The sequence below is a fragment of the Oscarella lobularis genome, chromosome 18 (genome assembly GCF_947507565.1).
Source record: "Oscarella lobularis chromosome 18, ooOscLobu1.1, whole genome shotgun sequence".
NCBI classification, from domain to species: domain Eukaryota; kingdom Metazoa; phylum Porifera; class Homoscleromorpha; order Homosclerophorida; family Oscarellidae; genus Oscarella; species Oscarella lobularis.
Genome location: NC_089192.1, coordinates 1,398,401 through 1,411,611, shown reverse-complemented (window position 1 = coordinate 1,411,611; position 13,211 = coordinate 1,398,401). Strand labels below are relative to the sequence as shown.

At 48.9% G+C, this 13,211-nt stretch overlaps 1 protein-coding gene and 2 long non-coding RNA genes across 3 annotated transcripts; 1 reads left to right on the top strand and 2 right to left on the bottom strand.

The window, feature by feature from the left end:
- Positions 1-141: 141 nt before the first annotated feature.
- On the bottom strand, positions 142-1,591 carry LOC136197880 (uncharacterized). The gene is made up of 3 exons (XR_010672622.1): positions 1,483-1,591; positions 1,283-1,431; positions 142-407 (listed from the first exon to the last, which is right to left on the bottom strand). It is a non-coding gene; the product is annotated as an uncharacterized lncRNA (long non-coding RNA).
- Positions 1,592-3,966: 2,375 nt separating this feature from the next.
- Positions 3,967-5,837, bottom strand: LOC136197863 (uncharacterized). Its single transcript, XM_065987725.1, has 6 exons — positions 5,822-5,837; positions 5,246-5,347; positions 5,128-5,181; positions 4,971-5,072; positions 4,400-4,905; positions 3,967-4,353 (listed from the first exon to the last, which is right to left on the bottom strand). The coding sequence occupies exons 2-6, from the start codon at positions 5,320-5,322 to the stop codon at positions 4,085-4,087; spliced, it is 1,008 nt and encodes a 335-aa protein (XP_065843797.1). The 5' UTR covers positions 5,323-5,347; positions 5,822-5,837; the 3' UTR covers positions 3,967-4,084.
- Positions 5,838-9,089: 3,252 nt separating this feature from the next.
- On the top strand, positions 9,090-9,774 carry LOC136197872 (uncharacterized). The gene is made up of 4 exons (XR_010672611.1): positions 9,090-9,291; positions 9,351-9,435; positions 9,486-9,692; positions 9,741-9,774. It is a non-coding gene; the product is annotated as an uncharacterized lncRNA (long non-coding RNA).
- Positions 9,775-13,211: the final 3,437 nt, after the last annotated feature.

Genomic DNA, 13,211 nt, shown 5'->3' with positions numbered 1-13,211 from the left:
GCCGCAGACATAGGCAATAATCTCACTCGGGCTCATGCCCAGAGTAAAGATCTTGAGAAGATCCTTCGTGATTCTACCAACTGAGAGAAAACAAGAAACGCTCTCACCGCCAACCCCCATTAGAAATCACTCACTGTGCACATCTCGATGATGCATATGAGCTTGATGGGATCCAGTCAAGCACAAAGCGGCATCGAAGAAATTCTCTTTCTTTCAGCTCCCTCAGAGACTTCTCGAATATCATCTCGTCCAAAGTCTTTGCGCTATAGAGGAGCCTCAATTTTCCCCGCGTCGTCGCTTCCACCGTTTTTCAAATCGATCGCGTGTCTAATGATCGAATGGAGAGGCGTGATTCCAATTCCGCCGGCGACAAAAAGAAAATTCGACAACGTCGACACACAGTCAATCTTATCGTCGTCGAAATAGAAATCTAGCCTCGCGTAGCCAGGCCCTTCTCTCTGATCTCCCGTATAAACACGGGAGGGGAGAAGGGCCTGGTACTTCTAAGGTGCGAAAAGGTCACGTGGGACCCCCCTTTGGGGGCAGCGGTCAGTCATGTGCTTCTTTAAATACTTGTCTTAACACCAAGGTAGTATCGCTCTCGTGCACTCGTGCTTAGGTCTCGTGCAGGACCATGGCTCTCGTGCAGGGACTTGGCTCTCGTGCTTCTCTTCGCTAGCGCACTCGACCAACCATGGAACCTGGTTTTTACAAAGTTGTATCTGTCGTTGATCATCACTTGGCGTCTGTACCTGTTCTCTCATCAGGGCGCTAAGAGGACTAACTATAACAGCGCAGGAAGACTTTCCAAGTAAGCGAGGTGGAAGCTGGTAGCAAAGGGATTTTCCACCATTCGTTCCAAAACGAACTACCACGTCTTCCCCCCTCGCTATGCTCAGGATGGCATCTAACTGCCCCGGACGAAAGTCCGAGAGCTGAAAGTCGTTCCGTAGAACGTCGCAAGCCAAGGTTGTCAGTGGCGGCTCTATTTTGAAAGACGCGGTCCTGCAAGCGAAGTGCGCTAGCGAAGAGAAGCACGAGAGCCACGAGACCTAAGCACGAGTGCACGAGAGCGATACTACCTTGGTGTTAAGACAAGTATTTAAAGAAGCACATGACTGACCGCTGCCCCCAAAGGGGGGTCCCACGTGACCTTTTCGCACCTTAGAAGTACAAGGCCCTTCTCCCCTCCCGTGTTTATACGGGAGATCAGGGAGAAGGGCCTGGCTACGCGAGGCTAATAGAAATCGCAGCCGACTTGAACGGTCACGTGACTACCAACCTTTGCCTCGCGATGAATCCAAGCGGCCGGCGGATGATCGCTCGCTTTGACGGCCAAGTCGATCGTTCTGCGACGAGCCAAATGGGCTGGAGTCGACGTGATGGAAAATCCCCCAACGACCGATAAACTCGGTATGAAAAAAATCGACCCTGAGGAAAATGAAATATTATTAATTCTGGAAATTTTTTCTCCTGTAGAACCATTGTCCTGCTTTGAATCGGAATTCTTTGTCTGGTATGGACAGTGTGAGCGATTTGACTGTTGGAGATTCCTGCCTAATGGCTACGATAGTCGATTTCACCGCTACCTGTGTGCTTTTTTTGAAACAATGAGTAAACGATCGCGCTACTCCTTCACCTCGTTTCTCGTCGCCTCCTCTGTTCGTTCCAAGTGCGCGCTGACGGACGCCCTGAGCAATGAGCTGCTACCGTTAAACAAAAATATAGACGTAGTCTGATCCTACATTCGAGAGCTAATAGCTCCGAGCGGCAGCGTTCGATTGAATAGAGCCGTCTTTTTAGAGCCTCTCTGACATAACGTGCGCTACACTGGTTCTATCGTCGTGAATCCAATGCGGTGAATCTACTGTGGCTTTCCTAGTACAAACCTTCTCAAGATGCTTTTCAAGCTTTTGCGTAGAGAGCTTATCACAGAATTGAAGTATCGTGCTACAGTAGTCTACGTTCAAATGTGTCGTGTAAACCGGATCTTGCGGGTTTTTATTCCTAACACAAGAGCAGTTGAAGAAAACTTTGTGAGACTAGAGAATGATGGCCCGGTGTTCACCGTGTTGCCATCATGCAGAGCCTCCCACCGCTTACCGTGCGCGAGTGCATTACATAGTGTGACGTCATAAATTTTATGTTGCCACATATTCTCGTAGTTATCACTGCCCTTAGCCCCTACAGCTCAGTCCTACCTACATACTGTACATACCTACATAATTGCGATGTTTTTCTAATTAGGCGATTTTCTGACGTATTGTATTTCATAATTTGCTCTGAATTTGAAGACATATTCATGTGTACGGGTCATGTTTCCTGTTACCCGTACACGCAATACATACCCACGTACAAACTGTACATGAGTGGATACTTTTGATTGTGACGTCAGAGCGCGACAATCAAAACTCTCGTTTCGATTTCTCAGCGCATTTATAAAACAGAAAATACCACAGATCAATTTGTAACAGGGTTTTCTAAGCATTTTTTCGTTTATCATAGAAAAAACGCTTTTTTCGCGCCGTAAATCGCCTTTTTCGGGTCACCGTTTCGAGCCCTATGTCGCGCATGCGCTGTACGAAAAAACGGGTTTTTATGTTACGTCACAATACCGAGCGTGACGAACAGACATACATACAGACAGACAGACAGACACTTCCGGCCGTAAGACTAGAGGATGATGGCCCGGTGTTCACCGTGTTGCCATCATGCAGAGCCTCCCACCGCTTACCGTACGCGAGTGCATAACATAGTGTGACGTCATAATTTTTTATGTTGTGGTCAGTGACTACAGCCGTTAGCTACACTGTACGTACTACATCTCAGCCTACCTACACACCGTAAATACTTGCAAGCATGTTTTCCTAATTGGGCGCTTTTCTGACGTACACTGTATTTGATAAGCCCATTTGATAATGTGCTCTGTATTTGTACGGGTCATTTTTTTTGTTACCCGTACTCGCGTACATACCCACCCACATACTGTACATAAGTGGATACTTTTGATTGTGACGTCAGAGTGTGACAATCAAAACCGTCGTTTCGCCTTCTCAGCGCATTTATAAAAAGGAAAATACCACCGAACAATTTGTTACAGGGGTTTCTAAGCATTTCTTCTGTTTATGAAAGAAAAAACGCTTTATTCGCACCGTAAATCGCCTTTTTCGGGTCACCGTTTTGGGCCCCATTTCGCGCATGCGCTTTACAAAGTAAGGGTTTTCCTATGTGACGTCACAATACTGTACCGAACAGACGTACATACAGACAGACACTTCCGGCCCTAAGATCACGTTTGAGAGAGCCTCCCTCCGCCGTTATACGGGCTCCACCCGTACAACTCTGGTGGTCGGCTCCATTAATGGCTTTCGTATTCCGAGAAGTGTACCGGCGACTTATTATTCTTGGCATATGAGCTTGTCACGTGTGTGGGAGCCGGCGGTGGAAGCAAAGCAGACAAGGAGAAGAGATCATAACAACAACATAGGCATATAATTGCTGACCTGCGCTTTTTCGAGAACTGGAAGTTCGCTGAAAAAGAACCGCGTTGCCCAGAGATCCGCATTGCACCGGCCACCCTTCCGGCTGGAAACACATTGACTGGGAGTGGCGGAAGAAGCCGAAGCTCTTCCTTATCAAAATATGATGTTAATTTTCGTAAGCAAATGCTAGGGTAAACTCTGACCTCGACTGAACTTTCGTCTCTTGCACAATCGAACGTCGAAATCTATAGAAACCATATTTGTCCACAAACAACGACGACGACGACGGCGACGACTTACTGATAATCGGGAAGTATCAGTCTCTTGCGGTTACTTTTCTAATGGTAAACGATTTCTCTGAAGTCTCTCCTACACCCCGCCCATCCCATTGCAATTCATGCAGGATGCACCAACCGGTTGAAGTGATTGAGAATGCGGTCCGCCGCATGTTTTGGCGTCGTTTCAACGAAAACTGGCTCAGAAGTGGCGGGGGAATGTGAACGTGTTTTGAGCAATCATGCAAAGCGGATAAAGGTTGTGACGAAAAAATTCGTTCTTTGCACTTTATTCCACTTCTCTCTCCTCTCCTCCTTTCTCGCCTTCTATTCTGTTCCTTCATTGGACGTAGTCTCGGTGACTTTTGGAGGAAATTCAGTAAAAGAAGGATGACTTGGATTTGGGCCCGGTGGAGTGACAGGAGCGATAGTTGTCAAGGTTTCGGTGGCAAGATGTTTCTCTTCCTCGTCACCGTCATGAAAATCCCACGGAGAAACGGGCTTTGAATTTTTCACTAAATCGCAATCAACCACGCTAAAATCTGATTTCGACTCGTTCTTGCAATCCTGCAAGTAGTCCAAGAGCTCCTCCTGATCTGCAGAAAAAAATTAAAGAAAGTGAAAATTTAAAATCAAACGTACAAACGGGTCTCCAAAGACAAACTTCGTTGAGGTCAACAAACGAGCATCGGAACATCTTCGTACGACGCGTTTCGTCGGCAACGAAATCAACCTCGACGACTCCTTTGCGAGTTTCACAATAACGTACTTTAACCTGGACGCCTTTGTCGGATTTCCCGCAAAACACGTGATTAGAATCGCACGACTCCTGACCGAGATGGGCGCACCGATTCTCCCTGAGCGTGCATTCGCCGCATTGCCAATGCAAACGATTGTAGTAACAACGAGTGCAGGAACTTCGACCGTTTCTATCGGATCCGCGGCATTTGCTATTCTTTGCAAGAACAACGCGCATGAAATCGCGACTATTGGTATACGGAGACGTGCACGGATGGCAGTAGCCCAAGTTGCAGTCGTCCTCCTTCACATCAAGATGCAAAGAGGTGCAGCCGACTAGGGCGTTGTGGTTTTCCTTAAGGTCAAATCTCCACGTGCACCATACATTGTGAGGAACCTTTGAACCAAATCTGGAAATGGAAAAACATTTCTCAGTCTTTTGGTCTACACAGATATTCTATGGCTTCTCTCTTACAAATCAGCGGAATTGAATTCTTGGTAGACGTTCGAAAGAGGCCACTTGGTGAGGTTTCCCCATTTGACGGGGCTGCTCCTGACGTAGTAGAAGCAACTTGAACTGAGGCAGGAAAAAAACGTCATTGATTCCTCTACCTAGAGTCGTTGCTACTCACCTGCCCAATAAGCCGGCCGTTGCAACTTTTCTGACGCGCCAGCAACGCAGGAAGCTGCAAAGAAGGTGCTAAGTTAAGTACCTCGGTCGTGCAATTAATGATGAGAGCTAGAACGCACCTTCCCTTCTTTTTCGCATCGACGCCGGCAAAAATGCCGAGCAGCATCAGCAGCAGAAATACGGCTCTTGCAATCATCGTCTGGTGGAAGGAGGGGGGAAAACTGTTGCACGAACAGCTCGCAATACGTCGCTTTTATGCGGCCCCTCTAACACCGTACAGCCCGCCCCCCTCTTTCAAATCGACTTCTCGGAACCGGTCTTCGTAAACGATTCTCCGAACTTCGCCCCACAAATCCACGCCCTTCTAATTCTAATTTACAACGCGGGGCTTCATTAATTGCGCTCCCCGGAAAGAGACTTGCACATATAAGGTTTCGACTCAAGCCCGTACGACTGATTCTATATCTCTAATTGGAGACGACGCGCGTGCGTTTCGGCGAATGCAGAAATGTGGGAGTGGTGTTGGTTCTGGCGTGTACACAACCGCGCGACGTTGTTCCACGTCACCCCACGCCTCTCTTCTACGGATTCGACTAACGAGATGATCGAGATCGTTTTTACGACGAACGGCACGCGAGTAATCGAAACTCGTGCGCTAATGAAGTGGTCGAGGGCTTCGCCCAACGCGGTTTCACCTGTAAACGTCGACGCGTTTCGCTGGACGCTGCCTAGAACGCAATCGGGGAGACAGATTCGCGAACAATGGATGGCGTTGCGCGAATCACGAGTGACCGCGAACGCTGTGCGCGTGCTCGTCCGCAGTTTCACGCGACCGGATTTCCGACAATATGAACCGTTCTCGTAAATCGTAAACTAAATCTTGGACTACAAAGAAAAGAGGTCATTTACGGGCAGAAAAGCGGTGGGGCTTAGTAATCTAAATCAAAATAGACGATGTGCGCACGCGGTAAGAATTAGGAACGATGACGTCCGTCGATGCTTTTCCTCCCCGGCCGCTCGGCGGCGATTTGACGTCGCCCGAACGGTAACCAGAATCGGTCGTAGAGACAATAATTTTCCCGTCGTCGTACGGCGGCGGCGACGATCGCGCGACGCGATGCCGTCAAGCGATCGTCACCTGCGACTTAATCTACGTGGACGTTTGAACGGCTTTACCTTCGTCGTTATCGAAATCCTCAATGACGATTTTCGTCGACATCGTCGCAGGCGGCCCCGCTCCTCTCGTGGTCGGCTTATCGTCGCCGACAACGAGCGACTTCAAATTTCGCTGTCGCAACATCAACGAACGACGACGTTCGTCGTTGTCGTCGACGACGACGACGTCAGGGTCCTCGTGATCGCCGTAGCGCGTCTCGTCGCGTTCGCTGCCCGCATCGCGTTGTCCGTAGCGACGACGACTTTCGACTCCGTTCTCTTCGACGAGCGCCTCGTGACGGCACTCATAGATCGGTATGTCGGAAAAACCGTCGAGCGACGTCAATTCGCTGCGCCTCCGCTTTAAATATTTCGGATTGGCAATTATCGTTTCCACGCTTCCGGTTCCGCTAGAATCGCCACGCCCTCGCGACTGAGGCGACGGACTTCGCTGCACGTCGATCTCCTTACTGTCGGCGCAGAGTTTTTTCAAAAGAGCCGGCGTTATGCCGCCGCCAATATGGTGAAGTCCAGTTTTTTACCCACGTGACTACGATCGCTGACGTAGGTGCTCGTCATCGGACAGCTACCTCCGTGAACGTATTTGAACGACGTCACGAGAGCGGGATCAGGGCCCGGAAAGCGCGGCGGGGAGCGAGAGGCGAAACTTCGCCGTCGCCAGCGCTGGACGTCGATTTTTCGAATTATATACCCGTACGATCACGGGACGTCCGGATCGTTCGTTCGACGGCGACGGCGACTGACTTTTCGACGACATCATTCGCGACGACGTCTTACTGACGACCGTCGATGTCGACATGGAATCTAAAATCTCGTCCAAATCGTCTTGCGACGCTTCCACGACAACGGCGACACGCTTATTGCCGTACAACTTCGAGATCTCGCGTTCTTGATCTTGTTGACTCTCCTCTTCTTCTTCTCGGCAGACGACCTCGTGTCGGGTGCCGCTCACGTGAACCTCGATCGCTTTCCGACGCGACTCGGGATCGATTTCCGGTGCCTTTCGCTTGGGCGGCGACGGAAACCTCTGCGGCCGTCGTCCGCCGATCGTCCCATCCCGGGCCCCCTTTTTTATTCCCAACGTCCTTTTCCTTTTTATCGCCGCCAAAAAGGCGACGAAAGAAGCCGCCTTTCTTTGACCTTTTCACTTCGCCGACGACGGGTTTTTTCGTTTCAGTCATGGCGTTACCCTGAGCGGAATTCGTAGTCGGCGTTACGGCGACGACGCCGCCGGCGGCAAGCGCATTATTCGTTCGTTTCGCCAACGTTATCCACGGCGACCAATCGTTATCAATAGCGTCGTCATCGTCGCTAATCGACTGTCCGTAGTCGCTCTCACTCACGTATTCGTCGTCGTCGTCGTCGTCATCGCAACTTTCGTATCGATCGCTTTCGCTATCTGAATAGCGTCGCGATTCGCGCGTGAACGCCACTCTGAGTCGGCCCGTCGTCGCTTCCTCGTCGTCGGCGTCATATGATTTGTGACGTCGTCGTCGTTCAGGCTGAATGTCTGGAACGGCGGACTGACGGCGACGCGACACGTCCGTCTGGGAGCGAACTTTTTTTGAACGTCGTCGCGATTGATTGGACATTGTCGTCGTCGTAGTTTTGACGGCACCGCCGCCGCCGCCGCCGCGACGTCGTCCCTTTCGATCGTCTTCGGAAAAACGACGACGATCTCTTCACTTTGGTACTCGAGGACATGACGGCGGAATCTTTGCACCTGAGAGAGTCGAGACAGGAATGAGATCGATAAGTCGATGCAATGACTGGATATGTTCGAATCTAGACAGTGGCTAGTCTGGGCGCCCCAGATCAACTGCCTTTTTGCTTTCCTGTTAAATCCTTGCAGCTTTCTCGCTATGCTCTGTTAGCAGAACACATCAAATGAATCAACAAACGGACCCAAACGACGACATGATGTCATCTGAAAGCAAACCTTCGTCGCGAGACGTTTTAGCACGCTTGCCCTTTAGATCGGCGTGACCGTTCTCGCGCTTTCGAAAGTCCCTTCGCTTCGTGAACGCTTTCGGGCAGTTTTTCTCGTGGAAATTGACTTTTTAGCCCACTCTCGTCTAGTTAACGCGCGCTACTTTGGTCCCTGGGGATCTGTGCCTCAGATTTTGTGCCCTGGTTGGAAATGCTGCTTTCATAGTTTGGTAGAGGAACTTCGCAAGACTGTGTAAAGAGAGCGACCGTGTACGATGCGCGCAGTCGACGCACAGCGAGCCGACGGGAAACGCCAGATGATGCCGAAAGGCGCGGAGCTGTACGAGGAGCAGCCGGTGACGAAATAGCGAGCGAGAGAATCAACATCGCGCCTTCTAGCTGCACGAAAAACGACCGGATCGACGATCTCTTCGATCGACTTCCGCTGTTGCCGTGGATACGACGACGACTCGCGAACAATAGTGTTCGCTTTGACGCTGTATGCGTCGCCGGTAATTTTAGTTTACTATCGAGAAGATCGAAGAAGAAACGAGTCTCGCGATTGCAAAGGACGGGGCCCGGAACAGCTAGTCGCCAGAGACAATTGATTGGTCGTTTTGGATTTGTGTGCCAAGCCGACGGAAAGGGCAAGCTGTTCCGAATCGGATTCTGAATCGCTGCATTCTGTTTTTCCTTGTCCGATATTTCAGCCACTGGGACGACCGGATAATGGTGGCTCCGAGGTGTTGCACGTGTACGCACAAGTCTTGTGACACACGTCTTGTGACACACACAACAAAGTCTTGTGACGCACACAAATCTTGTGACACACACACAACAAGTCTTGTGACCGTCTGATCCCTCTCTGAACACACGCGATGGCAAGGCTCCTTTGTCTTCAAGGTCTCTTCAGCGTTTTCTTCGTCGTTGTGACACTTTCAAGGAACGTTGTGGAGAGCCAACCCGAAGGCGAATGCCGTCTTTTGAATACCTGTTTCTGCCAATACGACAACGGCTACAGGGTTGATTTAACTCCACTCGCCGGCAATGGCACTCCACTGTAAGCGCAAACCAAGAAGCCATAGCTCAGACAAAGCCTTTAATGCAGTCTCTGAGCAGTTTTCAAAAGATATTCGATGGAAAATACTTCTACGACGTTAGTCTCTGCTCCGATTTTTCTTCGCAATACTGCAACGATAGCACGGTAGGCCATCCGGTACTTGCCATTTATCAATAAACCAATTAAATGCACAGGTTTGTCAAATCCGTGACGTTCCAGATCGGAAATTCACATTTTCCTGCAGCCAGATTGACGGAGCCTATTTCGCACAATCTGAAACCGGATTGACGTACAATATGATCGGAGGAAAAGACGGGCGTATGGTGAGAATCAATCTTCGTTGCAACGAGTCCGACGTCGGATCACTGACGGCTGTGGGCGAGACGACTAATCTCACTTACGTAAGTTACGCTAGATAAAGTTTGCGAGCAAACTAAAACTTTAATTAGGCCTTTGTTTTGACGTCACGATACTCCTGCGCTCAGAGCCCTATAAAAGAGAGCTGCGCCAACTGGATTTATCACGTGACTCACGTGAGCCACTGGGCGCCATTTTGTGTCCACCCGAGCGGGATACGGGAATAGCATTCGTCGATATCATCAGTTTGCGAGTAGATATGCCGTGTTGTGCCGCTTGGGGGTGTAGCAACAGGAGTGAAAAAGGCTTCAAGATGTTCCGATTTCCAAGAGATCGTTCGAGACGGGCGATTTGGGTGGCAAAAGTGGGACGGGCCAGGTGGGTTCCGAGCGAGACAGGATCGTTTTTGTGTCAGGTACGATTCCAAGCGATATAGCAGCATGCGTAAGAATGCTTTTAGGCGCATTTTGAGGATTCCGCGTTTGAGATTTGTCGCAGCGGAGAGAGAAAACTAAAAAGAACAGCCGTTCCCACTGTTTTTCCCCATCGAGCAATTCGACCGCGCCGCAAAGCTCCGCGAAAGCGTTGTAGTTCTCCGACTCCGGCGGACGATGTCATTCCAAGTTCAGCACCGCCACTGGAACACACTTACTGTTCACCTGAAGAAAAAAGTATTGGGCTTAGCCGCCATAAATGCGGATGTACGCTTGTTTTCAGTTTCAGCGTCTTTTTGTAGTTCAAGACGAGAGACAACTTACTGACGAAAGTGATGGCGACCAAGAGGGAGCCGTTGCAGACATTTCTGCTGACGACGCCGTAGACTGCGGCGATGAACTGCGTCAGCAGGTGTCTCAGCTCAAGAAGGAGCTATCCAAAGTGAAAAAGGAGAAAAGAAATTTGCATCGCCGAAGCGTTCTTATGAAATCAAGCCTAAGAGCGATGTTCTCTAATGATCAGTTGCACGTCCTGGCGCGCGGATCTACGCGAGGAACCGCTTGGAGCAATGTGACGATCAAAAAAGCACTACAGATCCGTTTTGCATGTGGATCTGGTGGCTACAGCCTTCTTCGTCGACAGCACCAGCCTTTGCCATCAATTCGCACGCTACAGCGTAAAATGGAAAATATAAATTTTGATTCCGGGTTAATCGATGACATTTTTCAATCTCTTGGCAGTAAGGTGTCTCATTTTACGGCAGAAGAAAAACTCTGCTGCTTGACATTAGATGAAATGTCAATCACGTCGTGCATCGAGTATGACGCGGGCAGCGGCAACATAATTGGCAATGCAACATTGCCCGGCCATGAAGGACGCGCCACTCACGGTCTCGTGTTCATGATAGGAGGAATTGTTTCACGATGGAAGCAAGTGGTAGCATACTATTTCACAACGAATAGTACTGATGGGACCGCATTTGTACCAATAGTCATGAGCATTATTGAACGAGCGTCGAGAGTCGGTCTCCATGTTTGCTGTGTAACAAGTGACATGGGGAGTAGTAACCAAGCCATGTGGTCAGGTATCGGCTTGGCTACGAACAGATATTTCAACATAACAAGCATAACTCATCCTCAAGACGGAAGCAAACGACTGTATTTTCTCGCTGACGTACCACATATCATAAAGAACTTGAAATCGTCTCTCATAAATGGAAATGACTTTCACCTTCCAAAAGAAGTAGCTGCTACTCACAATTTGTCTAGTCGCGTAGTCAGTGTTAAGCCATTGCACGACCTGGCGGATTTTCAGAAAGTCCTTCCAATCAAATTGGCACCTAATCTGACGAAGGAAAAACTACTCTCGAATCATTTTAATAAAATGAAAGTTTCGCATGCACTCAATGTCTTCAGCAAATCTGCTGCGTCAGGAATTCGTTACCTAGTAGAGAAAGAAGGTCGAAGCAAAGATTATCTGACAACCGCCTGGTTCGTGGAGCAAACCAATCACTGGTTCGATTTAATGAGTTCTAGACATCCGGTTCTTGCCCTCAGTCAGAAAAAGATAGAGAAATATGACGAAGCCGTGCAGTTCTTGAAGTCATTCATTCGTATATTCAGTGAGCTCCGAATTGGACAGAAAGGCACGTGGAAACCAGTGCAAACTGGTGTGATAATGTCAACGACGTCGGTTCTGCAACTGCAAGATGAGCTTCTCAGCAGCGGTCTACCGTATCTTCTAACGTCACGTCTAACTCAAGATTGCCTGGAGAATCTTTTCAGTCTTGTGCGCCTGAAGAATCCTGTTCCAAGTCCAATGGGATTTAAGGAAGCTCTAAAAGCTATTTGCGTTGGGCAATTTTTAAAAAGTCCCAATTGCAATGAGAGTTATGACAACGACGACAGAGAGTTCGCGGCGGACTTACTACTTTCAAAAAAGGTCAACATACCACCGTCAACGCCCGAATTAAATCGCATTGAATTTGGCGTTGGAAAAGAGATGTCCGACGCTGAACGCAATGGACACTTTCACATACTTGGTTTCTTGGTTCATTCTCTGAAGAAGAATGAGAAAATTTGTGCCACCTGTCTTGAGGAACTCGAGAGTCGTCAAGAGGAACCGAGCGACATTGGAACCTTGACGCAGCTGAAAGAGTACACACCTGGAGCTCTGGTGAAAGTCAGCCAGAAAGTGGTTGACATGATGGTTAAGGTGGAGTTAATGTTTCGTGGTGTTGACGACAAGGTTCTCCTGTCGACGAAGGGCGTGAAGTCAAATCTAATTGAAAAAGCCAATAGTCTCACTCAAACCACAACGTTTCCACCCTGCCATGATGTCAAGAGTTTACTGCTGTCAAAATACATTGATTTTAGGCTTGACAAATATTGCAAAAACCAAGTCATGAAAGAGAAGAGTAAATATCTGGACAAACGGAGAACTGAGCGTAGCAGCCGATCGATGGCGATGAGAGATTTAGTTAAGAAGGTGAAATAGTACTTTTAGATTGGTTTGGCAATAAATGTATGATTCGGTGGACATGCTTTCGCAATTTTGTTTTCTTTATCCGGGAATGCCTAGAATACTGGTACAGCTTGGAGCTCAATTTCTGCGTATTTCTCAAAGGAACACCTATCGAAATAACTCATAAATACCCGTCCAATAATAGCTGTTCACGCAGAAAAATTCGAAAACGCTCTCAGCGTAAAGGGTAAGAAGTTGCGGTTTTCGCGTCGTCGCGAAAACAATAAAAGATAAGCGTTATTGGGCGTCTAGCTACGTCGCATGTAAGTTCGAGCTGAGATAAACATGTTCTAAATCGGGCAGTTGCAGATACCTCTCCTGCTAGCCGCACGAGACGCCCCAAGTATCGAAGCTGGACACAAAATGGCGCCTATGTCCGGGGTTGGCGCAGCTCTCTTTTATAGGGCTCTGCCTGCGCTCATCTGCCTCCGGAGCAATCTCCAAATGAAAAGCTGTGATGCTGTCTGTTTTACAACCGGTGTGCCTTTAGCTGGCTTTGCTGGTAATTTTCGTTGTTTTTTTGTAGTAGCTGCGTCGGGTCGTATAATACAACTACATGTATTGCATACCACTACCTTGGTTAGCGCGCGAATATTTCCGCTCTC